The sequence below is a fragment of the Salvelinus fontinalis genome, chromosome 24 (assembly GCF_029448725.1).
Source record: "Salvelinus fontinalis isolate EN_2023a chromosome 24, ASM2944872v1, whole genome shotgun sequence".
Lineage (NCBI taxonomy): Eukaryota > Metazoa > Chordata > Actinopteri > Salmoniformes > Salmonidae > Salvelinus > Salvelinus fontinalis.
This window is the reverse complement of record NC_074688.1, coordinates 31,966,199-31,991,000: the sequence shown is the minus strand read 5'-3', so window position 1 is coordinate 31,991,000 and position 24,802 is coordinate 31,966,199. Positions and strand designations below refer to the sequence as shown.

At 44.2% G+C, this 24,802-nt stretch overlaps 2 protein-coding genes across 2 annotated transcripts; both read left to right on the top strand.

The window, feature by feature from the left end:
• Window positions 1-5,632: 5,632 nt before the first annotated feature.
• LOC129822301 (galectin-9-like) lies at window positions 5,633-13,919 on the top strand. The gene is made up of 8 exons (XM_055880466.1): window positions 5,633-5,844; window positions 6,330-6,418; window positions 6,619-6,826; window positions 7,712-7,831; window positions 7,916-8,068; window positions 10,918-11,006; window positions 12,874-13,030; window positions 13,322-13,919. Exons 1-8 carry the CDS (start codon window positions 5,809-5,811, stop codon window positions 13,466-13,468), a joined length of 999 nt encoding a protein of 332 aa, XP_055736441.1. The 5' UTR covers window positions 5,633-5,808; the 3' UTR covers window positions 13,469-13,919.
• A 2,534-nt stretch (window positions 13,920-16,453) lies between these two features.
• LOC129822303 (kinase suppressor of Ras 1-like) lies at window positions 16,454-23,875 on the top strand. The gene is made up of 6 exons (XM_055880467.1): window positions 16,454-19,855; window positions 21,035-21,096; window positions 21,217-21,329; window positions 21,453-21,625; window positions 22,602-22,659; window positions 22,838-23,875. Exons 1-5 carry the CDS (start codon window positions 19,824-19,826, stop codon window positions 22,639-22,641), a joined length of 420 nt encoding a protein of 139 aa, XP_055736442.1. The 5' UTR covers window positions 16,454-19,823; the 3' UTR covers window positions 22,642-22,659; window positions 22,838-23,875.
• Window positions 23,876-24,802: the final 927 nt, after the last annotated feature.

The window sequence follows — 24,802 nt, the reverse complement described above, 5'->3', positions numbered from 1 at the left end:
CACAAGGGGTCTGAGGATCTCATCTCGGTACCTATTAGCAGTCAGGCTACCTCTGGCAAGCACATGGAGGGCTGTGCGGCCCCACAAAGAAATGCCACCCCACACCATGACTGACCCATCGCCAAACCGGTCATGCTGGAGGATGTTGCAGGCAGCAGAACGTTCTCCACGGCGTCTCCAGACTCTGTCACATGTGCTCATGTGCTCAGTGTGAACCTGCTTTCATCTGTGAAGAGCACAGGGCGCCAGTGGCGAATTTGCCAATCTTGGTGTTCTCTGGCAAATGCCAAACGTCCTGCACGGTGTTGGGCTGTAAGCACAACCCCCACCTGTGGACGTCGGGCCCTCATACCACCCTCATGGAGTCTGTTTCTGACCGTTTGAGCAGACACATGCACATTTGTGGCCTGCTGGAGGTCATTTTGCAGGGCGCTGGCAGTGCACCTCCTTGCACAAAGGCGGAGGTAGCGGTCCTGCTGCTGGATTGTTGCCCTCCTACGGCCTCCTCCACGTCTCCTGATGTACTGGCATGTCTACTGGTAGCGCCTCCATGCTCTGGACACTACGCTGACAGACACAGATAACCTTTTTGCCACAGCTCGCATTGATGTGCCATCCTGGATGAACTGCACTACCTGAGCCACTTGTGTGGGTTGTAGACTCCGTCTCATGCTACCACTAGAGTGAGAGCACCGCCAGCATTCAAAAGTGACCAAAACATCAGCCAGGAAGCATAGGAACTGAGAAGTGGTCTGTGATCACCACCTGCAGAATCACTCCTTTTTTGGGGGTGTCTTGCTAATTGCCTATAATTTCCACCTGTTGTCTATTCCATTTGCACAACAGCATGTGAAATTTATTGTCAATCAGTGTTGCTTCCTAAGTGGACAGTTTGATTTCACAGAAGTGTGATTGACTTGGAGTTACATTGTGTTGTTTAAGTGTTCCCTTTATTTTTTTGAGCAGTGTATATATTGATTGCAATTGTTCCCGAATGAGTGAGCGTTCATGTGTAAGGATTAGCATGTCAATTGTTATAATTGTGAACTCTGTAGTGAATTCTTAGTCGAACGCAACTTTCCCTTTGTCTAACAAGCCGCAATGTCGGTTCAGCCCACTAGGGCATATTTCTCCCATTTCATGTAACTATTTTTAAGTTTGTTTGTTTGTTTATGCATTTCTGTGAATTAATTAGTTAGTAATAAATAAATGATTTAAGACAATTGATGTATGGATGACTCATAGTGAAGACTGGGTTCGTGCAGATAATCAACAATTTACGACGTTTGGAATGAGACTAACGTGAGGTAAAAATAAATAAATCATTAATCAGAAGACTATTGATCAGATATGAAAATATCTGAAAGGTTATATTGGGAAATTATAACTTTGTAATCTAATAACTTTCCCTGGTGCCCTCGAATTCATAGTTAATTAGTTACGTTATTACTCAAGTGATCGCGTAATCCCTAATTACAGGAATCTTTGATAAAAACTATGTCTTCAATTTAAAGATAGCAAAGACACGACATCAGTTCGATAAAAAAGGTATCACTTTACATTAAGCAGCTAAATTACAAGCACACAATTCCCACTAGACTCCATTTATACAGTTGATTTATTTCCAAGTGTTTGGTTTAAATTAAAGGGGCAATCCGGGATTCAAAACTTTGACCTCAAATATGGGTACCACTGACTCACCAGTTCCCAGAAGAGAGAGGATGATTTAGAGAACAGACATGTTCATGACTCCAATGACTCCCTACACTATGGTGGTCTTCTGGTGGTCTCAATACACTTCTGCTACTGATATGCAGGATTACATCAAAAAGTGTGTCATGCAATATACAGTATGTGAAAAATGTCAGTACAAACGTAGTACATGGTTATTTCTCTTCTAGAACACTTTGAAACAAATACAAATTAATGTGTGTATTTGTAGCATTATTACTAAAACATCAAAATTAGAAATATCCTCACCGAATCCAGGAGAGACAAATGGAAGTGTCTAAAGGACAGTGGCAGCCTACAGTTAGTTTGTAACGGTCCTGACCAGTTTTATGTTGTTTTTGCATGTGTAATTGGTCAGGGCGTTAGTTTTGGGTGGGCAGTCTATGTTATCTGTTTCTATGTTGGTTTTGGTTGCCTGGTATGGCTCTTAATTAGAGGCAGGTGTTTTGCGTTCTCCTCTAATTAAGAGTCATATTTAGGTAGGGTGTTCTCACTGTTTGTTTGTGGGTGATTGTCTTCCGTGTCTGTATGTTATTTCGTACCACACGGGACTGTTTCGGTTTATGTAGTCTGTTTCCATTTCGTGCGTTCTTCGTGTCAATGTAAGTTCTCATGTTTAGGTCAGTCTACGTCGTTTGTTATTTTGTATCATTTCAAGTGTAGTTCGTGTTCGTTTTCGTCTTGTTTAATAAATATGTGTTCAAACTTCGCTGCGCCTTGGTTCCCTCAATACTCCTCCTTTTCCGAAGATGGAGAGGAGGAGGATCGCCGTTACAGAATCACCCACCATACCAGAGCCAAGCAGCGGAGTCAACGGAGAAAGGGACAAGAAAAGAAGGAGCAATGGACATGGGACGATATATTGGACGGAAAGGGTTGCTACACATGGGAGGAGATCCTGGCTGGTAGGGATCGCCTCCCATGGGAACAGCTGGAGGCACTGAGGAGAGCAGAGGCTACCGGAGAGAGGAACCGGAGCTATGAGGGAAGCGTCTGGCACGGAAGCCCAAAAAGCCCGTAAGTAACTCCCAAAAATTTCTTGGGGGGGGGCTAGGAGGTAGTGGGCCAAGGGCAGGTAGGAGACCTGCGCCCACTTCCCAGGCTTACCGTGGAGAGCGGGAGTACGGGCAGGCGCCGTGTTACGCAGTAGAGCGCACGGTGTCTCCTGTACGAGTGCATAGCCCAGTGCGGGTTATTCCACCTCCCCGCACTGGTAGGGCTAGATTGGGTATTGAGCCAGGTGTCATGAGGCCGGCTCAACGCGTCTGGTCTCCAGTGCGTCTCCTCGGGCCGGCATACATGGCACCTGCCTTACGCATGGTTTCCCCGGTTCGCCTACATAGGCCGGTGCGGGTTATTCCACCTCCCCGCACTGGTCGGGCAACCGGGAGCATTCAACCAGGTAAGGTTGGGCAGGCTCAATGCTCAAGAGAGCCAGTACGCCTCCACGGTCTGGTATTTCCGGCGCCACCTCCCCGCCCCAGCCTAGTACCTACAGTGCCTACACTACGCACTAGGCTATCAGTGCGTCTCCTGAGCCCAGTTCCTCCTCCACGCACTCTCTCTGTAGTACGTGTATCCAGTTCGGTGCCTCCAGTTCCGGCACCACGCACAAAGCCTCCTGTGCGTCTCCAGAGCCCTGAACACACTGTATATTCTCCCCCTACTAATCCTGATGTGCTTGTCCTCAGCCCGGTGTCACCAGTGCCGGTACCTCGCATCAGGTATAGAGTGGGCTTTGAGAATACAGTGTGCCCTGTCCCTGCTCCCCGCACTAGTAGGATGGTGCTTATCCTTAGCACGGTGCCTCCAGTTCCGGCACCACGCACCAGGTCTACAGTGCGCCGTATCCGGCCAGAGCCATCCGTCTCCCCAGCGCCATCTGAGCCATCCGTCTCCCCAGCGCCATCTGAGCCATCCGTCTCCCCAGCGCCATCTGAGCCATCCGTCTCCTCAGCGCCGTCTGAGCCATCCGTCTGCCATGAGCCTGCAAAGCCGCCCGTCTGCCATGAGCCTGCAAAGCCGCCCGTCTGCCATGAGCCTACAGAGCCGCCCGCCAGACAGGAGCCGCTAGAGCCGTCCGCCAGACAGGAGCCGCTAGAGCCGTCCGCCAGACAGGATCTGCCAGAGCCGCCAACCAGACAGGATCTGCCAGAGCCGCCAACCAGACAGGATCTGCCAGAGCCGCCAACCAGACAGGATCTGCCAGAGCCGCCAACCAGACTGGATCTGTCAGAGCCGCCAGCGAGCCATGAGCAGCCAGAGCCGTCAGAGAGCCATGAGCAGCCAGAGCCGTCAGAGAGCCATGAGCAGCCAGAGCCGTCAGCCCGCCATGAGCGTCGAGAGCCGTCAGCCCGCCATGAGCGTCGAGAGCCGTCAGCCCGCCATGAGCGTCGAGAGCCGTCAGCCCGCCATGAGCGTCGAGAGCCGTCAGCCCGCCATGAGCGTCGAGAGCCGTCAGCCTGCCATGAGCGTCGAGAGCCGTCAGTCTGCCATGAGCGTCGAGAGCCGTCAGCCTGCATAGACCTGCCAGAGTCCCTCAGCCAGGATCTGCCAGAGTTTATCAGCCGGGACCTGCCCCTTGTCCCGGTGTTGCCCCTTGTCCCGGTGCTGCCCCTTGTCCCGGTGCTGCCCCTTGTCCCGGTGCTGCCCCTTGTCCCGGTGCTGCCCCTTGTCCCGGTGCTGCCCCTTGTCCCGGTGCTGCCCTTTGTCCCGGTGCTGCCCCTTCTCCTGGTGCTGGCTGTTTATTTAGAGGATGTGAGTTTTAGGGTGGGCATTGGGAGGGGAAGACAAAAACGGGGAGTGACTATGGTGGTGTGGGGACAGCGTCCAGAGCCGGAGCCACCACCGTGGTCAACTGCCCACCCAGACCCTCCCCTGGACTTTGTGCTGGTGCGCCCGGAGTTCGCACCTTGAGGGGGGGGTTATGTAACGGTCCTGACCAGTTTTATGTTGTTTTTGTATGTGTAATTGGTCAGGGCGTTAGTTTTGGGTGGGCAGTCTATGTTATCTGTTTCTATGTTGGTTTTGGTTGCCTGGTATGGCTCTTAATTAGAGGCAGGTGTTTTGCGTTCTCCTCTAATTAAGAGTCATATTTAGGTAGGGTGTTCTCACTGTTTGTTTGTGGGTGATTGTCTTCCGTGTCTGTATGTTATTTCGTACCACACGGGACTGTTTCGGTTTATGTAGTCTGTTTCCATTTCGTGCGTTCTTCGTGTCAATGTAAGTTCTCATGTTTAGGTCAGTCTACGTCGTTTGTTATTTTGTATCATTTCAAGTGTAGTTCGTGTTCGTTTTCGTCTTGTTTAATAAATATGTGTTCAAACTTCGCTGCGCCTTGGTTCCCTCAATACTCCTCCTTTTCCGAAGATGGAGAGGAGGAGGATCGCCGTTACATAGTTGTCTTGGGTTAAGGTGACAATCGGGCAATTAATTAGGATTTGGAATAAGAAATTATTAGAAATTAAAAAGGTGCCATTGTTATTACATTTTACATGTGATGTTAGCATGCGTGTGTGTGCATGGAGACAAACTGACCTCTATACACAGCAAACTCTGTCCAATTCTGAGTCAACTTCCCGCAACATCACCTGACTGAGTAATTGCAGGTTAATGATTGAAAAAGCATAAAAATCTATCGGCCGGCATCGTCTCTTGATTAGTCTATGTGTAGGCCTACGGATTAGGGCAAGACCGATATTTCACAACTGCAGCATATCAAATCAAATCAAGTTTATTTTATATAGCCCTTCGTACATCAGCTAATATCTCGAAGTGCTGTACAGAAACCCAGCCTAAAATCCCAAACAGCAAGCAATGCAGGTGTAGAAGCACGGTGGCTAGGAAAAACTCCCTAGAAAGGCCAAAACCTAGGATATTTCGACAGGTATTCATTAGGGGATAAAACAATGTAGAGGAATTCTAAACTAGGCAACATTGTTACTTACTTAATTCCTCCTCCCACCCCTTCAATGCATGTAAAAACGAAACTACACATTTCTGAAACTACACATATCATCACTGAGAGAGCGTTGAGCAACTGAGAAGACGTTTCGATTTACAGTGAGATTTGGAGAAATGGCATTTTATAACCAGCAACCTTTTTATAATCCGGTACGTTTATTAAAACCATTTGTTATGTGATTTGTTGTGTTGTTTATTTAAAATGTAGATGCTCTTAATGTTTAACTTTGGGAGAGTTGGGCGATTGCTTACGGTCAAATCTGGTAATCAAAATGCGCTCCCATCCGCTTCTCAGCAATATACAGTACATTATTTTCCCAGTTATAGTCTGCTTTTTTCAGTTCACATATTTAATTCTAAAATCAATATATGCATAGCTAGACATTCATAGTATCAATTCATGCTATGCTATTGTGCAAATTTAACATGTATGTTATTAGGCTACAGTGAATGTCTCGCGTATTCCGTTATGTAGACCTAGGCCTATTAATAATTATCACACAAGCAGTAATAGCGGATGTAGTAAAGAGGAGAGTCAATGGCCTCTAGCCTACATAATAGTTGTTTTAATTTCATTTATCCATTCTTATTCAATTGAGTTTGTCATTAATGATTCTGTTTATTATATGTCCCAGAGTCTCCCTTTCACCGGCTCTATCCAAGGTGGGCTTCAGGAGGGGATGACCATCACTATCACTGGGAGAGTTCACCATGCGGCAGACAGGTGGGTCACCACTCACCGATATAAGCTTTGATAATACATGTCCTTATTAGTTGTCTTCGAGAGAGTCAGTGGGTGCGTTCCAGTCCAGATAAGGCCTAGTACACATTTTTTGCGCAGATTTAAACTTGTTCCGAGAATTGTTTAACATATCCGGAAGCACATGATCTCTCTCGGTCTCACTTTCTCTTTCTCTTTCTCAGGTTCCATGTGAATTTGCAGTGTGGTTCTAGGGCAGGGGCAGACATTGCCCTTCACTTCAATCCACGCTATGACAGTCACCCTGGATATGTGGTGACCAACACCTTGCAGCAGTCCAGATGGGGGACAGAGGAGCGGAATCAGCATTCCCCCTTCCAACATGGCTCCTGCTTCAGCCTCGAGATAACTGTCCAGAGGGACTTTTTTCAGGTCACCCAAACCCTCCCCTACTATAGCAAATGGAGGATACAGATCTAGGATCTTAATTTGAGCCAGTTTGTTACAGCAGGAAAATAATCCTGCATTCACAGGAAATGTTAATTATTATATGGATTATAATTAATGGGGTTGATACATTTTTTGTTTTAAAGGGGAAATTACAAACGTTAGAAGCCTTTTTAAACCTTGAATACACAAAAAGTCAGCATTTCCTGTTGGCAGGAAAAGTCTCATCAACAAAAGAGTGATCAAATTAAGAACCTACATCTGTACATTCCGACTACAGAACAACCTTTTCAGTCTGTCATTGTAAAATATATCATTTCCTGTTTTATATAAATGACTGTAAAATATTATGCTTACGGAGCTCCCACATGATTTTAATGAAGTCAGTGACTCATAATCTTTTGTATTTTTTATTTAACCTTTATTTAACTAGGCAAGTCAATTAAGAACAAATGTTTATTTAGAATGACGGCCTACCCCGGCCAAACCCTAACCCGGACGACGCTGGGCCAATTGTGCGCCGTCCTATGGGACTCCCAATCACGGGCGGTTGTGATACACCCTGGAACCCAAACAGGGGTCTGTAGTGACGCCTCTAGCACTGAGATGCAGTGCCTTTGACAGCTGCGCCCCTCGGGAGCCCATGGTGTTTCACTCTTGTTTAATTGAAATTATATGTTATGTATTCTATTTATATTATATTTTACTGTGTGACTCAATTTATTCTAATCTGTTTAGGAGTTAAAATGGATTTCAATTCATGGGTTGGAAAAAAACTTGAATAGTTGTGAGTGACACTTGTTCTCTCACTCACTGTCCTCAGGTCCATAATGACTCTGCTCATGGTCGTTCTCTGTTCTCTGTCTTCAGTTGAAAGTGAATGGGAACCATTTCATGACCTTCAAGCACCGTATCCCGTTTTACTCAGTGGACACCATCTCAGCCGAGGGGAAAGTGGAGTTGACCTCCATCGTCTTCCAGAACCCTGCGGTGAGTAGTACCTAACATATTAATTAGATGGACAGAGAATTTGAAGACAGTTCAACTGATTGAAAGTGATTTTATGTCCTTCAGCCCACCTTTCCTGCACAGCCAGGATTTCCGGCACAACCTGGATTCCCTTCTTATCCGGGATTTCCGGCCCAGCCAGGATTCCCTTCTTATCCGGGATTTCCGGGACAACCAGGATTCCCTTATCCAGGATTTCCCGCACAACCAGGACATCCAGTGAGTTAATCTGGATCGGAATCAATAATGATAATTTATTGGCCAACCAGTTCTTGGTTATCGAACTCATTAAAACATTTTTGGTCAGATCTGTGATTTGTATTCCTTTCACTGTCTTTCAGATTTTAGTTATCTTTCAGTCAACTGGGTTAGACATCTCACTATGGGACATCCCTATTTTGTGGGTCATTGGTGGAAGCATTATTCAAATCACGCCTAACAGCATAATCAGAGTCACTCCTAACAGGCCAATCAGAGCTTTGTGGGTGTACGCCCGAGTGTCTATATAACACCCTGCACTGCTCTGGTTTCCTCATTATTCGAGTCTATTTGGTTACTATCTGGTTACTAGTCTTAAAGCAGCTTCATTCAGAAAACTAGCTCTCAACTTAACTGTTCCTTTTGGTGTGGGTTACCACCCCAACCCAAAGCGTTGAATGGCTTATTTTCAGGAATTCTGCTAACTTCATCTTCACTTAACAGAGTGAAGTTACCTCGGTTAGCTTGTTAGCAGTGTTTTTTTGTTGTCGTCTAGCTACAGTAGACCTGTTGCCTGGCCTACACACCTTTCGCGTTGTTAGCTATTTAGCTCCACTGCTTTAACATCTCACTAATAGCAGGTTCCCACAAATTTTAGCTAGTTCCATCGCAATTGTAGCTAGTTACCTTCACACAGGAGATATCTAAGGTTTGCCTTTGAGTGCATAGCCTATGAATATCTCACCTTACCATTCAGTCTGTCCCTTGCCCCACTGACGGACACTCTGGCTCAGGCAGCGGAGCACACAGCCTAGCTGTTGTTGCACATGCTCGCTCTAGGCTTCAGGATGAATCGTGCCAAAAGCTTGCTCTTACCGATCCAGCAGAAAATATTTTTGGGAGGAGAGTGATGGCTTTTCGCCACTGCCTCTGTGTTTTGCCCGGCAACATCGGTCACGTACTGACACAGCTTATCACATTTAACAAACCAAACATTCAAATATTGTTTTAGAAGGTAAAGTAAAAACCCAAACCAGTCCGTCCATCAATACAGGTATATTGTTAAAATACGTTATACTGCCCAGGGCGAAATATTCCACCCACATCCCGAGCTGATGGATCTCTGGGCCTGGCCCATGAGAAGTCCAATTTAGACTCGATGGGCTTGCCTCCAAACGTGGTTGCCACAATTCAGAGCGCCAGAGCCCCTTCTACAAGAGGTCTTTACGACATGAAGTGGTGGGTATTCGAGAGGTGGTGTGAGAGACGTGAGTTGGTCCCCTTTCAGTGTTACTTTCCTGCCGTTCTCTTCTTCCTACAGGAATTTCTCGACAAGGGCAAGGCCTTTTCCACCGTTAAGGTCTACTTGGCGGCGATATTAGCCTGCCATGTAGAACTAGGTGAGATGACGATCGGGGCTCACCCCCTGGTTCGTAGTTTTATCAAGGGAGCGCGTGGTCTCCATCCGGTCTCCAAGCCACTTGCACCATCATGGGACTTGACGCTGGTTCTGGATGCACTTACAGGCAATCACTTTTAATCCCCGGAGAAGTGGATCTTAAGACTCTGTCTTATAAGAAGGACCTGTTGCTCGCCTTGGCCAAGCACGTTAGCGACCTTCATGCGCTCTCAGTTCACCCTTCATACACTCAGTTTGCCCCCAACTTCTCCAAGGTTAGGATACGTGCTAACGCCACTTCATTCCTAAGGTCATTCCCATGACCTATAGTAGTCAAGCCACTGACCTCTTTCCCTTCCACCCTCAGCCTTTATCTCCTCCAGAGCAGCGGCATCTTAACACGTAGTGTCTGGTGCGCGCACTGCGCATCTACATGGACAGGATTAGGCCATTCCGGAATTGTGACCAACTGTTTGTTTGCTTTGCCACCCAGCTCAGGGCAGGGCTTGGTCCAAACAACGCCTCTTCCATTGGGTAATGGAGGCTATCGCCAAGGCGTACAGTTATCCGGGATTGCAGTCTCCACTGGGTGTCCGGGCACATTCCACTAGAGGAATTGCCACGTCATGGGCACTGTTCAGAGGCATCTCCGGCTAGTTGGGCTAGTCATTACTGCACCCTCCCTGGCACACACAGTCATTGGTGCTGGAGCTGAGTAGTATGGATCAGATACATTACCATGAACCACAACAGGCTTCTCAGGAAACGGGCTATTGGCAATCAGGGTGTTTTGCAAGTGTCCCATAGTGAGATGTTGAACCGAGTCGACTGAAAGATAAATTTGGGTTACGGTATGTATTCCCAGGTTTCTGAAGGAGATGAGGGAGACATCTCACCATCATCTTGCACAGTGCAGGGTGTTATGTAGACACGAGGAGCGTATACCCACAAAGTTCATATTGGCCTGTTAGGCGTGATTGAATAAGGCTTCAACCAATGACCCGCAAACGAGGGCGTGTCACATAGTGATACGTCTCCCTTATCTCCTTCACTGAATCGTTTTATGCTTCGTAGTCCTGATGCTTCCTGTGATGGGGTATTTTAAGATCACTAAAGTTCATATTTGTATAGTGTGATCTACTTCCTCTTTCTGTACACTGACTGTATCGTTGTGTGAGTGTAACGACCTGTCATTGTCTTTAGGCAGATTGTGACAGAGTTACAGTAAATATACAGTAACCTGTTTACAGGGAAATGTAGTACTGTAATCAACGTGCTGTCAAGATCCCCCTCTCCTGTTGCTTGTCACAGGCCCATCCTCTATATGTCCAGCCACCATTCTTTGTAAATTATCTTCTACTTTCTTGTACTGTAGTGTTGCTGAGCAAATTTAGTTAGTTCTATCGCATCAACAACATCAACACTATTGGTCATAATGAGTGATTCATTCAAATCTTCCATTTTCATCCAGGCTGTTCCATACAAGAACATGATCAATGGAGGACTCTACCCTGGACGCACCATCAACATCCAGGGAGTGGTTAACCCCAATGCCAATAGGTCTGATCCTGTCTTATTGTCTTTACAGTAAAGAATAACAACAGTGGGAAATACACTTCCCCTGGAGTTACAATATAAAATCCTATATACACTGCTCAAAAAAATAAAGGGAACACTAAAATAACACATCCTAGATCTGAATGAATGAAACATTCTTATTAAATACTTTTTTCTTTACATAGTTGAATGTGCTGACTACAAAGTCACAGAAAAATTATCAATGGAAATCAAATTTATCAACCCATGGAGGTCTGGATTTGGAGTCACACTCAAAATTAAAGTGGAAAACCACGCTACAGGCTGATCCAACTTTGATGTAATGTCCTTTAAACAAGTCAAAATGAGGCTCAGTAGTCTGTGTGGCCTCCACGTGCCTGTATGACCTCCCTACAACGCCTGGTATGCTCCTGATGAGGTGGCGGATGGTCTCCTGAGGGATCTCCTCCCAGACCTGGACTAAAGCGAGACATGTTGTCCCAGATGTACTCAGTTGGATTCAGGTCTGGGGAACGGGCGGGCCAGTCCATAGCATCAAAGCCTTCCTCTTGCAGGAACTGCTGACACACTCCAGCCACATGAGGTCTAGCATTGTCTTGCATTAGAAAGAACCCAGGGCCAACCGCACCAGCATATGGTCTCACAAGGGATCTGAGGATCTCATCTCGGTACCTAATGGCAGACAGGCTACCTCTGGCGAGCACATGGAGGGCTGTGCGGCCCCCCAAAGAAATGCCACCCCACACCATGACTGACCCACCGCCAAACCGGTCATGCTGGAGGATGTTGCAGGCAGCAGAACGTTCTCCACGGCTTCTCCAGACTCTGTCACGTCTGTCACATGTGCTCATGTGCTCAGTGTGAACCTGCTTTCATCTGTGAAGAGCACAGGGCGCCAATGGCGAATTTGCCAATCTTGGTGTTCTCTGGCAAATGCCAAACGTCCTGCACGGTGTTGGGCTGTAAGCACAACCCCCACCTGTGGACGTCGGGCCCTCATACCACCCTCATGGAGTCTGTTTCTGACCGTTTGAGCAGACACGTGCACATTTGTGGCCTGCTGGAGGTCATTTTGCAGGGCTCTGGCAGTGCTCCTCCTAATCCTCCTTGCACAAAGGCGGAGGTAGCGGTCCTGCTGCTGGGTTGTTGCCCTCCTACGGCCTCCTCCACGTCTCCTAATGTACTGGCCTGTCTCCTGGTAGCGCCTCCATGCTCTGGACACTACGCTGACAGACACAGCAAACCTTCTTGCCACAGCTCGCATTGATGTGCCATCCTGGATGAGCTGCACTACCTGAGCCACTTGTGTGGGTTGTAGACTCCGTCTCATGCTACCACTAGAGTGAAAGCACCGCCAGCATTCAAAAGTGACCAAAACATCAGCCAGGAAGCATAGGAATTGAGAAGTGGTCTGTGGTCACCACCTGCAGAACCACTCCTTTATTGGGGGTGTCTTGCTAATTGCCTATAATTTCCACCTTTTGTCTGTTCCAGTTGCACAACAGCATGTGAAATTTATTGTCAATCAGTGTTGCTTCCTAAGTGGACAGTTTGATTTCACAGAAGTGTGATTGACTTGGAGTTACATTGTGTTGTTTAAGTGTTCCCTTTATTTTTTTGAGCAGTGTATATTTGAATGAAAAAAAAGCATAAAAGAACTTTGGCAGTTCTAGTTCACCTCATTTCCATTGTATTGCAAGTGTGTCAATGAGCCCTTGGCTTAGACACTTAACTTGCCTAGTTAAATAAAGGTTCAAATTAAAAATAAATAGAAAGAGGTAGGCCAACAAAACATCCTGGAGGGTGCAACAATAGCAGTTCTCCTGTCATGGTTTTTCCCCGACACTTATCCTTTCCCCCTTGCCTATAGGTTCCACGTTAACCTACTGTTCAACTCTGGGATTGCGCTGCACTTCAACCCCCGATTTGACGAGACCCTAGTGGTACGCAACAGCAAGCTGAGAGACCAGTGGGGAAAGGAGGAGCGCTCTGGTGGAATGCCCTTCCACAAGGGCCAGTCTTTCACGGTAACTAGCCACCAGGAACCATCCACTTTTATCTAAGGCTGCAGTTACGCAACGCACCTTGTATACAATCTCAGTTTCAAGGATGAATAATTATTTATTGTTTCAGCACCAAGCATACCACTTATCTTTCTGTCTAGCTAAGCCCTTTCCTGATACTGATTTCCTTTCTGGTTTAGTCACTCAGACTGTGGCATGATGTTCATTAGAGAGATGATCCACATTAAAGATGCTGGATTTTTTTCTCTCTTTATATCAGACTGAGTACTAATATGGCTAGTTTGGTCTTTTCAGCTGTCTATTTACTGTGAGGATCAGTGCTACAAGATAGTGGTCAACGGGAATCAGACGAGCACCTACAAACACCGCCACACCCTCCTCCAGCAGGTCAACATCCTGGAGGTGGATGGAGACCTCAGTTTGACCTCTGTGATGGTTTAGTGCTGTGGGTCACAACTGTCTTCGGTGACCTAGCCACTTATTTCATTTTGTGTCACCTCTGACCCAAGCCACTTGTATTTTTTGATCTCTTCTTGCTACGATAAAAATGACATGAACTTAGTTTTTTTACTGCTTGCCAGGCCTGTTAGATTATCTCACTTGCAAATGTATTATTAGTGAGTGCTGTGCCATCGACTTCAAGGATAAGAAATGTGTTCCTGTTTGTTATAAATCACAGTAGAAAGCCATTAGAAATCACATTGATTGCTTTAGCCATTTCTTCTGTAGCGCTAGACAAATTCTTAAATCATTATTATTTTGTGATATAATGCCAGACCTGACGTTACCTATCATGAGAATTACCCTGAGGACAGTGCCTGGTAATTCCATATGTAGCCTTGTTCATCACCAGTAGTCTCTATACTCTTTTCTATAAACATTTTAAGATATATATAGTGTGTGCTTTCAATTTTAAAAAATATATATATTTCAAATGTGAAACATTTTGGAGTGAGACTGGCTATGCCTCTAAATCAGGGCTCTCCAACCCTGTTCCTGGAGAGCTACTGTCCTGTAGGTTTTCACTAGCACACCTGATTCTAATAATTAGCTGGTTGATTAACTGAACCAGGTTAGTTCCTGGGGTTGGAGCGAAATCTTACAGGAGGGTAGGGCTCCAGGAACAGGGTTGGAGATAACTGTGCTAAAGCCTTGTTCACACTGCAGGCCTTAATGCTGAAATCAGTTATATTTTTAAAATCCGTATTGGAATACTGACTGTCCAAACAGCAAGTTACAAGTGACCAAATAGGGTTTGTGTGTGTTCAGACACACAGTGATTTGCTGACATGTGACCATTCCTGGTGTAAAAACAATTTCCTATCCCGGAGCTCGAGTAAATTACATTACTAAGCTGCTCCCGATTGTACTATGTCAGGACATGGACATCGATTCTATCGTAGTCCATGTGGGTTTTAATGACATTATGAAGGGCAGCTCTGAACAGTTGTAACTGGATTTTAAAGAGCTGATTGACTCTCTGCTAGACACAAGGATATCACCTATTAATGATAACTACATAGCGCATTGATGTGAATCACACTGCTGCGCTCTCATTTATCTATTTGCATTTTACGGATTGTGGTTGTTGTGGGTGGCTGTTCACAAATGTAAATGTGTATTTGAACCCAATAATGGTTGAATTCAAGAAGTTTAAGTTGCCTATCAATCATTGTGTTTGAAACCAGTGAACAACCAGTGAAACATCAGGTCTTGCAAATCAAATCAAAGTTTATCTGTCACGTGCGCCTATTACAACAGGTGTAGACCTTACAGTGAAATGCTTACTTACAAGCCCTAACCTACAGTACAATTTAAGAAAATAGGTATTAGGTAAACAATACATAAGTAAATAAATAAAAACAGTAAAATGACAGTGAAAATAACAGTAGCGAGGTGATATATAGGTGGTGCCTGTACAGAGTCAATGTGCGGGGGCACCGGTTAGTCTGGCTAATTGAGGTAATACAGTGCCTTGCAAAAGTATTCACCCCCCTTGGCATGTTTCCTATTTTGTTGCATTACAACCTGTAATTTAAATAGATTTTTATTTGGATTTCATGTCATGGACATACACAAAATAGTCCAAATTAGTGAAGTGAAATTTAAAAAATAACTTGTTTAAAAAATATATATAACAAAATTTAAACGGAATAGTTGTGCGTGCATATGTATTCACCCCTTTTGCTATGAAGCCCCTAAATAAGATCTGGTGCAACCAATTACCTTCAGAAGTCACACAATTAGTTAAATAAAGTCCACCTGTGTGCAATCTAAGTGTCACATGATCTGTCATGTAGATATACACCTGTTCTGAAAGGCCCCAGAGTCTGCAATACCACTAAGCAAGGGTACCACCAAGCAAGCGGCACCATGAAGACCAAGGAGCTCTCCAAACAGGTCAGAGACAAAGTTGTGGAGAAGTACGTATCAGGGTTGGTTTATACAAAAAATATCAGACACTTTGAACATCCCACGGAGCACCATTAAATCCATTATTAAAAAATTGAAAGAATATGGCACCACAACAAACCTGACAAGAGAGGTACGCCCACCAAAACTCACGGACCAGTCAAGGAGGGCATTAATCAGAGAGGCAACAAAGAGACCAAAGATAACCCTGAAGGAGCTGCAAAGCTCCACACATTTGATGTCCGCCAAAGGCATGTGGGAGACTCCCCAAACATATGGAAGAAGGTACTCTGGTTAGATGAGACTAAAATTGAGCTTTATGGCCATCAAGGAAAACGCTATGTCTGGTGCAAACCCAACACCTCTCATCACCCCAAGAACACCATCCCCACAATGAAGCATGGTGATGGCAGCATCATGCTGTGGGTTTGTTTTTCCTCGGCAGGGACTGGGAAACTGGTCAGAATTGAAGGAATGTTGGATGGCGCCAAATACAGGGAAATTCTTGAGGGAAACCTTTTTTCAGTCTTCAAGAGATTTGAGACTGGGACGGAGGTTCACCTTCCAGCAGGACAATAACCCAAAGCATACTGCTGAAGCAACACTTCAGTGGTTTAAGGGGAAGCATTTAAATGTCTTGGAATGGCCTAGTCAAAGCCCAGACCTCAATCCAAATGAGAATCTGTGGAATGACTTAAAGATTGCTGTAACCAGTGTAACCCATCCAACTTCAAGGAGCTTGAGCAGTTTTGCCTTGAAGAATGGGAAAAAATCCCAGTGGCTAGATGTGCCAAGCTTCTGGAGACATACCCCAAGAGACTTGCAGCTGTAATTACTGCAAAAGGTGGCTCTACAAAGTATTGACTTTGCAATATGTCTTGTTTGTTTCACACAAAAAAAACATTTTGCATCTTCAAAGTGGTAGGCATGTTGTGTAAATCAAATGATACAAACCCCCCCCCAAAAGCCATTTTAATTCCAGGTTGTAAGGCAACAAAATAGGAAAAATGTCAAGGGGGTGAATACTTTCTCAAGCCACTGTATGTACATGTAGGTGTAGTTAAAGTGACTATGCATAGATGATAAACAGAGTAGCAGCAGTGTAAAAGAGGGGTTGGTGGGACACAATGCAAATTGTCCAAGTAGCCGATGTGTTGGAGCACCAGTTAGTCGGGCTAATTGAGGTAATATTGTTGAACTTGGGTCCAACATTTTAGACCCAAGTTAAGGCTCACCCTTTTTCCTCCAATCATAACGATGGTCATTATGGCCAAAGTTATATTTTTGTTTCATCAGACCAGAGGACATTTCTCCAAAAAGTACGATCTTTGTAACCATGTACAGTTGCAAACCGTAGTCTGGCTTTTTTTATGGCGGTTTTGGAGCAGTGGCTTCTTCCTTGCCGAGCGGCCTTTCAGGTTATGTCGATATAGGACTTGTTTTACTGTAGATATAGATACTTTTGTACCTGTTTCCTCCAGCATCTTCACAAGGTCCTTTGCTGTTGTTCTGGGATTGATTTGCACTTTTCGCACCAAAGTACGTTCATCTCTAGGAGACAGAAAGCGTCTCCTTCCCGAGTGGTATGACGGCTGCGTGGTCCCATGGTGTTTATACTTGCGTGCTATTGTTTGTACAGATGAACGTGGTACCTTCAGGCATTTAGAAATTGCTCCCAACGATGAACCAGACTTGTGGAGGTCTACAATTATTTTTCTGAGGTCTTGGCTGATTTCTTTTGATTTTCCCATGATATCAATTAAAGAGGCACTGAGTTTGAAGGTAGGCCTTGAAATACATCCACAGGTACACCTCCAATTGACTCAAATGATGTCAATTAGCCTATCAGAAGCTTCTAAAGCCATGACATAATTCTCTGGAATTTTCCTAGCTGTTTAAAGGCACAGTCAACTTAGTGTATGTAAACTTCTGACCCACTGGAATTGTGATACAGTGAAATAATCTGTCTGTAAACAATTGTTGGAAAAATTACTTGTGTCATGCACACAGTAGATGTTCTAACCGACTTACCAAAACTATAGTTTGCTAACAAGAAATTTGTGGAGTGGTTGAAAAACAAATTTTAAAACCTGTTGAGGACAGAGGGCGCTGTTTTCACTTTGGGGAAAATCGTGCCCAATTTAAATGGCCTCGTACTCAATTCTTGCTCGTACAATATGCATATTATTATTACTATTGGATAGAAAACACTCTCTAGTTTCTAAAACCGTTTGAATTATATCTGTGAGTAAAACAGAACTCATTTGGCACAAACTTCCTGACCAGGAAGTGGAAAATCTGAAATCGATGCTCTGTTCTAGGTCCTGCCTATAAATGGGCATGATACGTATTAGTATACATGCACGTCATACACCTTCCCCTAGATGTCAAGAGCCAGTGAGAGAAGAAATGCAGTGTTTATCTTGGTCTGAGTTGGAATAAATCCTCTTGGAATGACGTGTCACCCATTTCCTGTTTTCAGGAAGGCACAAGGAACCGGGGTTTGCCTTTTGAAAAGCTGTCGTTATAGGCGACTACTATCTCCGGCTTTGATTTTATTTGATACATGTGACAATATCATCGTAAAGTATGTTTTTTCAATATAGTTTAATCAGATTATTGAAAACATTTTAAGCAGATTATTGAAGTTTTGCCGTGTTCCGTTCTCTTCCGTTTGTTGACATGGAGAGATTCGCGCCACTTGGCAAGTGTGCTTGCTAAATCGAGAGGGAAAAAGGCCGTTCTAAATCCAAACAACGATTGTTCCCGACAAAGGACCCCTTGTACAACATTCTGATGAAAGATCAGCAAAAGTAGGACCCATTTTATGATGCTATTTCATATATCTGTCGAACATGTGAACTAGTCGTTTGCGCCCAGCTTTTGGGTACTCTCTCGCCATACCTAAGCTGTATGTTGTAATGAAGTTATTTTTAGAATTCTAACACGGCGATTGCAGTAAGAACTAGTGTATCTATCATTTCCTATACAACATGTATTTTCTAGTAACGTTTATGAATAGTTATTTGGTCAGAATAGTTGGAGTGTCATAAAAATATCTGCACATTCTGGGAAAAAGATGCTACGTTAGCACAATGTATAACCACTGATTTCAGCTCTAAATAAGCACATTTTCGAACAAAACATAAGTGTATGTATAACCTGATGTTATAGGACTGTCATCTGATGAAGCTTATCAAGGTTAGTCAAAAATTATATATCTTATACTGGTTTGTTACGATCGCTAACTTTTGCTCCTGGGAAATGGCTTGTGTCTCTGGCTATTGTGGTAAGCTAATATAACGCTATATTGTGTTTTCGCTGTAAAACACTTAAGAAATCGGAAATATTGGCTGGAATCACAAGATGCCTGTCTTTCATTTGCTGTAAACTATGTATTTTTCAGAAATGTTTTATGATGAGTATTTACGTATTTGACGTTGGTATCTGTAATTATTCTGGTTGCTTTCGGTGCAATTTCTGATTGTAGCTGCAATGTAAACTATGATTTATACCTGAAATATGCACATTTTTCGAACAAAACATAGATTTATTGAATAACATGTTATAAGACTGTCATCTGATGAAGTTGTTTGTTGGTTAGTTTGGTTGGTTCTTGGTTAGTTAGGTTGGCTTTGTGCATGCTACCTGTGCTGTGAAAAATGTTTGTCCTTTTTTGTATTTGGTGGTGAGCTAACATAAATATACGTGCTGTTTTCGCTGTAAAACATTTTAAAAATCGGACATGTTGGCTGGATTCACAAGATGTGTACCTTTCATTTGCTGTATCGGACTTGTTAATGCGTGAAAGTTAAATATTTCTAAAAAATATATTTTGAATTTCGCGCTCTGCCTTTTCAGTGGAATGTGGGAGGAGTTCCGCTGGCGGAACGCCAGAGCAGTACAGGTTTTAATGACTCCAACCTAAGTGTATGTAAACTTCCGACTTCAACTGTATGGTGATGGGATTTGTGAAAAAAAACACATTCCTGGTTTTTAGCTCAGCTTCCTAGCTTGGCACAGACCCCAAACATTTCTTGCATTGGTCTGGTGAGAATGGCACCTCAAGAATCTGAGAATTTGAGTTATGCAGACACTCAGTCAGACCCAGTGTTTATCTGACTGGAAAGTGTGTATTTATTCATTTTGATCTTGCGTAAAAGTTTGGGGAAAAGAGATAACAGATTCCAATGAAAACCATTTGGGATCTGGCAGAATTACAGCACATAAACTTCTCTGGAACAGTTTGTCCACTACTCAGTGGACAACTCCAACATTAGAAGTTGTGATATAAGTGAAATATATTACTATTTTGCTTCTCTCTCTCCTAAGGTTTTCAACCAAATCCTGGCTCTCACAGACATGCCAGGTGTGTCATAAGAACATGATGTTTGGTGTTAAGTGCAAACACTGCAAGTAAGAAGAAGCCTTCTATACAGTGCATTCAGAAAGTATTCAGACCCGATGACTATTTCCACATTTTGTTATGTTACAGCCTTATTCTAAAATTGATTAAATTAAATGTTTTCCTCGTCAATCTACACACAATACCCCATAATGACAAAGTGAAAACAGGTTTTTAGAAATGTTTTCAAATTTTTTAAATCAATTCAGACCCTTTGCTATGAGACTCAAAATTGAGCTCAGGTGCATCCTGTTTCCATTGATCATCCTTGAAATGTTTCTACAACTTGATTGGAGTCCACCTGTGGTGAATTCAATTGATTGGACATGGTTTGGAAAGGTACACACCTGTCTATATAAGGTCCCACAGTTGACAGTGCATGCCAGAACAAAAACCAAGCCATGAGGTCGAAGGAATTGTCCTTAGAGCGCTGAGACAGGATTGTGTCGAGGCAAAGATCTGGGGAAGGGTGCCAAAACATTTCTGCAGCATTGAAGGCCCCCAGGAAGACAGTGGCCTCCATCATTCTAAAATGTAAGAACCTTTCAGAAGGACAACCATCTCTGCAGCACTCCACCAATCAGGCCTTTATGGTCGTGTGGCCAGGCGGAAGCCACTCCTCAGTAAAAGGCACATGACAGCCCACTTGGAGTTTGCCAAAAGGCACCTAAAGGACTCTCAGACCATGAGAAACAAGATTCTCTGGTGTGAAGAAAACAAGATTGAAGTCTTTGGCCTGAATGCCAAGCGTCACGTCTGGAAATAGCTGTGCATCAACTCTCCCCATCCAACCTGACAGAGCTTGAGAGGATCTGCAGAGAAGAATGGGAGAAACTCCCCAAACACAGGTGTGCCAAGCTTGTAGCGTCGTACCCAACAATACTCAAAGCTGTAATCGCTGCCAAAGGTGTTTCAACAAAGTACTGAGTAAAGGGTCTGAATACTTATGTAAATGTGATATTTCCGTTTTTATAAAAACATGTTTTTGCTGTGTCATTATGGGCTATTGTGTGTAGATTGGGGGGGGGGACAACAACGGTTTAATCCATTTTAGAGTAATACTGTAGCGTAACAAAATGTGGAAAAAGTCAAGGGGTCAGAATACTCTCCGAATGCACTGTACATCTCCGCTTTCATTTGTTCACAAGTCACTCTGCTCCTCTGCGAACTACTGTCTCCTCTGCTTCCAGGTTAAAGTGCCATAACAAATGTACCAAAGAAGCCCTTCCCTGCAGGATATCTTTTCTCCCACGTAAGCCCTGGTCCATTCCTGCATACAAAACGACAAAAAATGCACAATGTAATTATCTTTTTCCCGATACATCCCAAGAATGTCAATTTAGTACTGAATCATTGTTCTCTTATTTTTCAGTCCCGCAAATCCGCCGGGCAGAATCTGTACCATCCGATATCAATAATCAAATTGACTGTACGGCAGAGTTACCAATCCAGTTTGGCACTTTACCTAAGGTGCTAACCAAAAAGGTAGAAAAAAGTGTTTTAGCATACGTGTGTATGTGTATTAATAGTAATATAACCATACATGGAACCTCTAATATGTCCTGAACCTTAATTTATGAAACCTTTCTGTTGAAAACCCTCTTTCAGGACTACCCTCCCATGCTGAGCCAGATGGATTCCAGCAGTAACCCCTCCTCCACCACTTCCTCTACACCCTCCTCGCCCAACCCCTTCCAGCAGAGCAACCCCCCCAGCGTCACCGCCACACAATCCCTCGCCCAGACCCCAGGGGCCCCGAGACAGCCGATTCCACTTCCCAGGTCCTCACAATGACAGGCCCAAGTGCTCTTTACAGGCCCAAGTGCTCTTTACAGGCCCAAGTGCTCTTTACAGGCCCAAGCGCTCTTTACAGGCCCAAGCACTCTTTACAGGCCCAAGCGCTCTCTAGATTCCTACCCTGTTCCACTAACATTTCACTCCGAAGCAACACTTCTCCAGTATCTCTCACAGGCATCCACCCCAAAGACTCTAGATTCCTACTGTGTTCATCTCAATCACAACACTTAACTCCACATCTACCCTAATCCAGTAATAGCACATCTCTAATCATATTCCAATTCCTGATTACACTTAATTTGCTATTTTACCACTAATCATATAATATATCCTATTATAACATCTCCTTAACTGCTTGTGGCTTATCAACCCAATCATATCGCTCTCTCCTCTCTATATTCCTCTGGTGGTTGTTTCTCCTCTTGTCCTTTAGCTGGCTGTTATTTACAACCTAGACAACAGTTTATCTTCCCTGGTGAGTTAACAATGCGTTAACACCGCTCCCTCCCTGTGTGTCCTGGAGTCCTGCCCAACTAGTACCATCCCCTTATCATGTTCCCTCTCTCCCCATGTTGCTTTGCTGCAGTGGCTTACTATGACTCATGCTATGTTGTGGGAGGGGTCATGGGGGGTTGGTGTCACCTTGAGCACTGCTGCAATGGCATGTTGTAGTCTGCTACTGTAGTTTATGACAAGCTTATAGCAGAGCCATCATATTACATGCTGATAGCTTTGGCTTTTATAGTGCATGCCTGCCCTCTGGTAGACAAAGAGGTGAACTGACTGACTGTGCTGCTTGGCGCTGTGCATGGTTTGACAGAGTTAGAGGCAGCCATCACAATTTAGAGAATATATGCTCTGAAGTGCAGTGAAGATAGATTGGCTTAGTCACATAATAGTTTTACTATGAATCAGATATTTGTGTTCCTTTGCTGAACATCCTCATTGTCCCACACACAGACGTTTCCTCTTCACCGTATCCTGTTGGACTAGACTCTGAAGGCCACCATGGCACTGGGTAAGAGACAACAACTTTTAATGACAAAGTCACTGTAGAGTCCGAGTAAAGACCATTTAAAATGCTGTGGTTTTTCACTCACATTGTCTACTGTAAGTCCACCATAGTTATCATAGTTTCTACTAGACAGGGTTAGGTTAAAGTTAGGAACCCCTGTTTATGATGCTTGTCCCCACAGAGACACACAGCAACTGGCCCAATCAGAACCTCCATCTCAGGGACAGGAAGGAGGATCGGTGAGTACCCAAAATCCATAGCGGCAGGAATATAATAATAATATTAATGAATTACATTTGTAAAGCTCTTTTAATTAAACAACAATAATCTCAAAGTGCATACAATTAAATAGAAAATAGAAAAATAGTTAAAAAAATAAAACAAATATGTACGTGCATTCAGAAAGTATTCAGACCCCTTGACTTTTTCCACATTTTGTTAAATTACAGCCTTATTCTAAAATGGATTATATTTTTTTAAATCCTCATCAATCTACACACAATACCCCATAATGACAAAGTGTAAACAGTTTGTTTGAAATTTCATCAAATGTATTAAATCTAAAAAACAGAAATACCTTATTTACATAAGTATTCAGACCTTTTGCTATGAGACTCAAAATGTTGCTCAGGTGCATCCTGTTTACATTGATCATCCTTGAGATATTTCTACAACTTGATTGGAGTCCATCTGTCAATATAAGATCCAACAGTTGACAGTGCATGCCGTAGAATTGTCCGAGAAGCTCCAAGACAGGATTGTATCGACGCACAGATCTGGGGAAGGGTACCAAAATATTTTTGCAGCATTGAAGGTCCCCAAGAACACAGTGGCCACCATCATTCTTAAATGGAAGAAGTTTGGAACCACCAGACTCTTCTTAGAGCTGACCGCCCAGACAAACCGAGCAATTGGGGGAGAAGGGCCTTGGTCAGGGAGTGACCAAGAACTTGATGGTCACTCTGACAGAGCTCCAAAGTTCCTCTGTGGAGATGGGAGAACCTTCCAGAAGGACAACCATCTCTGCAGCACTCCACGAATCAGGCCTTTATGGTAGAGTGGCTATACGGAAGCCACTCCTCGGTAAAAGGCACATGAGTTGGAGTTTGCCAAAAGGCTTCTAACGGACTCTCAGACCATGAGAAACAAGATTCTCTGGTCTGATGACACCAAGATTTAACTTTTTGGCCTAATTGCCAAACATCACGTCTGGAGGAAACCTGGCACCATCCCTACGGTGGAGCATGGTGTTGGCAGCATCATGCAGTGGGGATGTTTTTTAGCGGCAGGGACTGGGAGACTAGTCAGGATCAAGGGAAAGATGAACGGAGCAAAGTATAGAGAGATCTTTGATGAAAACCTGCTCCAGAGCACTCAGGACCTCAGACTGGGGATGAAGGTTCACCTTCCAACAGGACAACGACCCTAAGCACACAGCCAAGACAACGAAGGAGTGGCTGCGGGACAAGTCTCTGAATGTCCTTAAGTGGCCCAGACAGAGCCCGGACTTGAACCAGATCGAACATCTATGCAGAGACCTGAAAATAGCTGTGCAGCGACGCTCGCCTTCCAACCTGACAGAGCTTAAGAGGATTTGCAGAGAAGAATGGGATAAACTCCCCAATACATGTGTGCCAAGCTTGTAGCGTCAAACCCAAGAAGACTTGAGGCTGTAATCACTGCCAAAGGTGCTTCAACAAAGTACTGAGTAAAGGATCTGAATACTTATGTAAATGTATCTGTTTTTTATCATTAATACATTTGCAAAAATGTCATTTTTTTTTCACTTTGTCATTATGGGGTATTGTGTGTAGATTGATGAGGAAAACAAATTAATTTAATACATTTTAGAATAAGGCTGTAATGTAACAAAATGTGGACAAGTCAAGGGGTCTGAATACTTTCTGAATGCACTGTATATCTAACCATATAATGAAAGCAACAATCAAAGTCTAGGAGAAGGCCAGCTGATGAGTCGTAAGGCCACAACAGTCTGAACAGCCCTGAGGTTATCAGGGAGGGAGTTCCATAGGCATGGTATATGGGAGGAAAAGGCACGGCCCCCCATTGTGTGGAGCCTGGTCCTGGGGCATGGAGGAGTTTAGCGTGGCTTGAATGTAAAGGGCGTGGAGGTTCAAGGGGGAGA

Coding starts and splice junctions, on each gene's coding strand:
- LOC129822301 (XM_055880466.1), top strand. CDS start 5,809: ATGGCATTTTATAACCAGCAACCTTTTTATAATCCG. Junction 6,827..7,711: donor TCCAGAGGGACTTTTTTCAG/GTCACCCAAACC, acceptor CTCTGTCTTCAG/TTGAAAGTGAATGGGAACCA. Junction 13,031..13,321: donor ACAAGGGCCAGTCTTTCACG/GTAACTAGCCAC, acceptor TGGTCTTTTCAG/CTGTCTATTTACTGTGAGGA.
- LOC129822303 (XM_055880467.1), top strand. CDS start 19,824: ATGATGTTTGGTGTTAAGTGCAAACACTGCAA. Junction 21,097..21,216: donor CAGGATATCTTTTCTCCCAC/GTAAGCCCTGGT, acceptor CTTATTTTTCAG/TCCCGCAAATCCGCCGGGCA. Junction 21,626..22,601: donor CAGCCGATTCCACTTCCCAG/GTCCTCACAATG, acceptor TCCCACACACAG/ACGTTTCCTCTTCACCGTAT.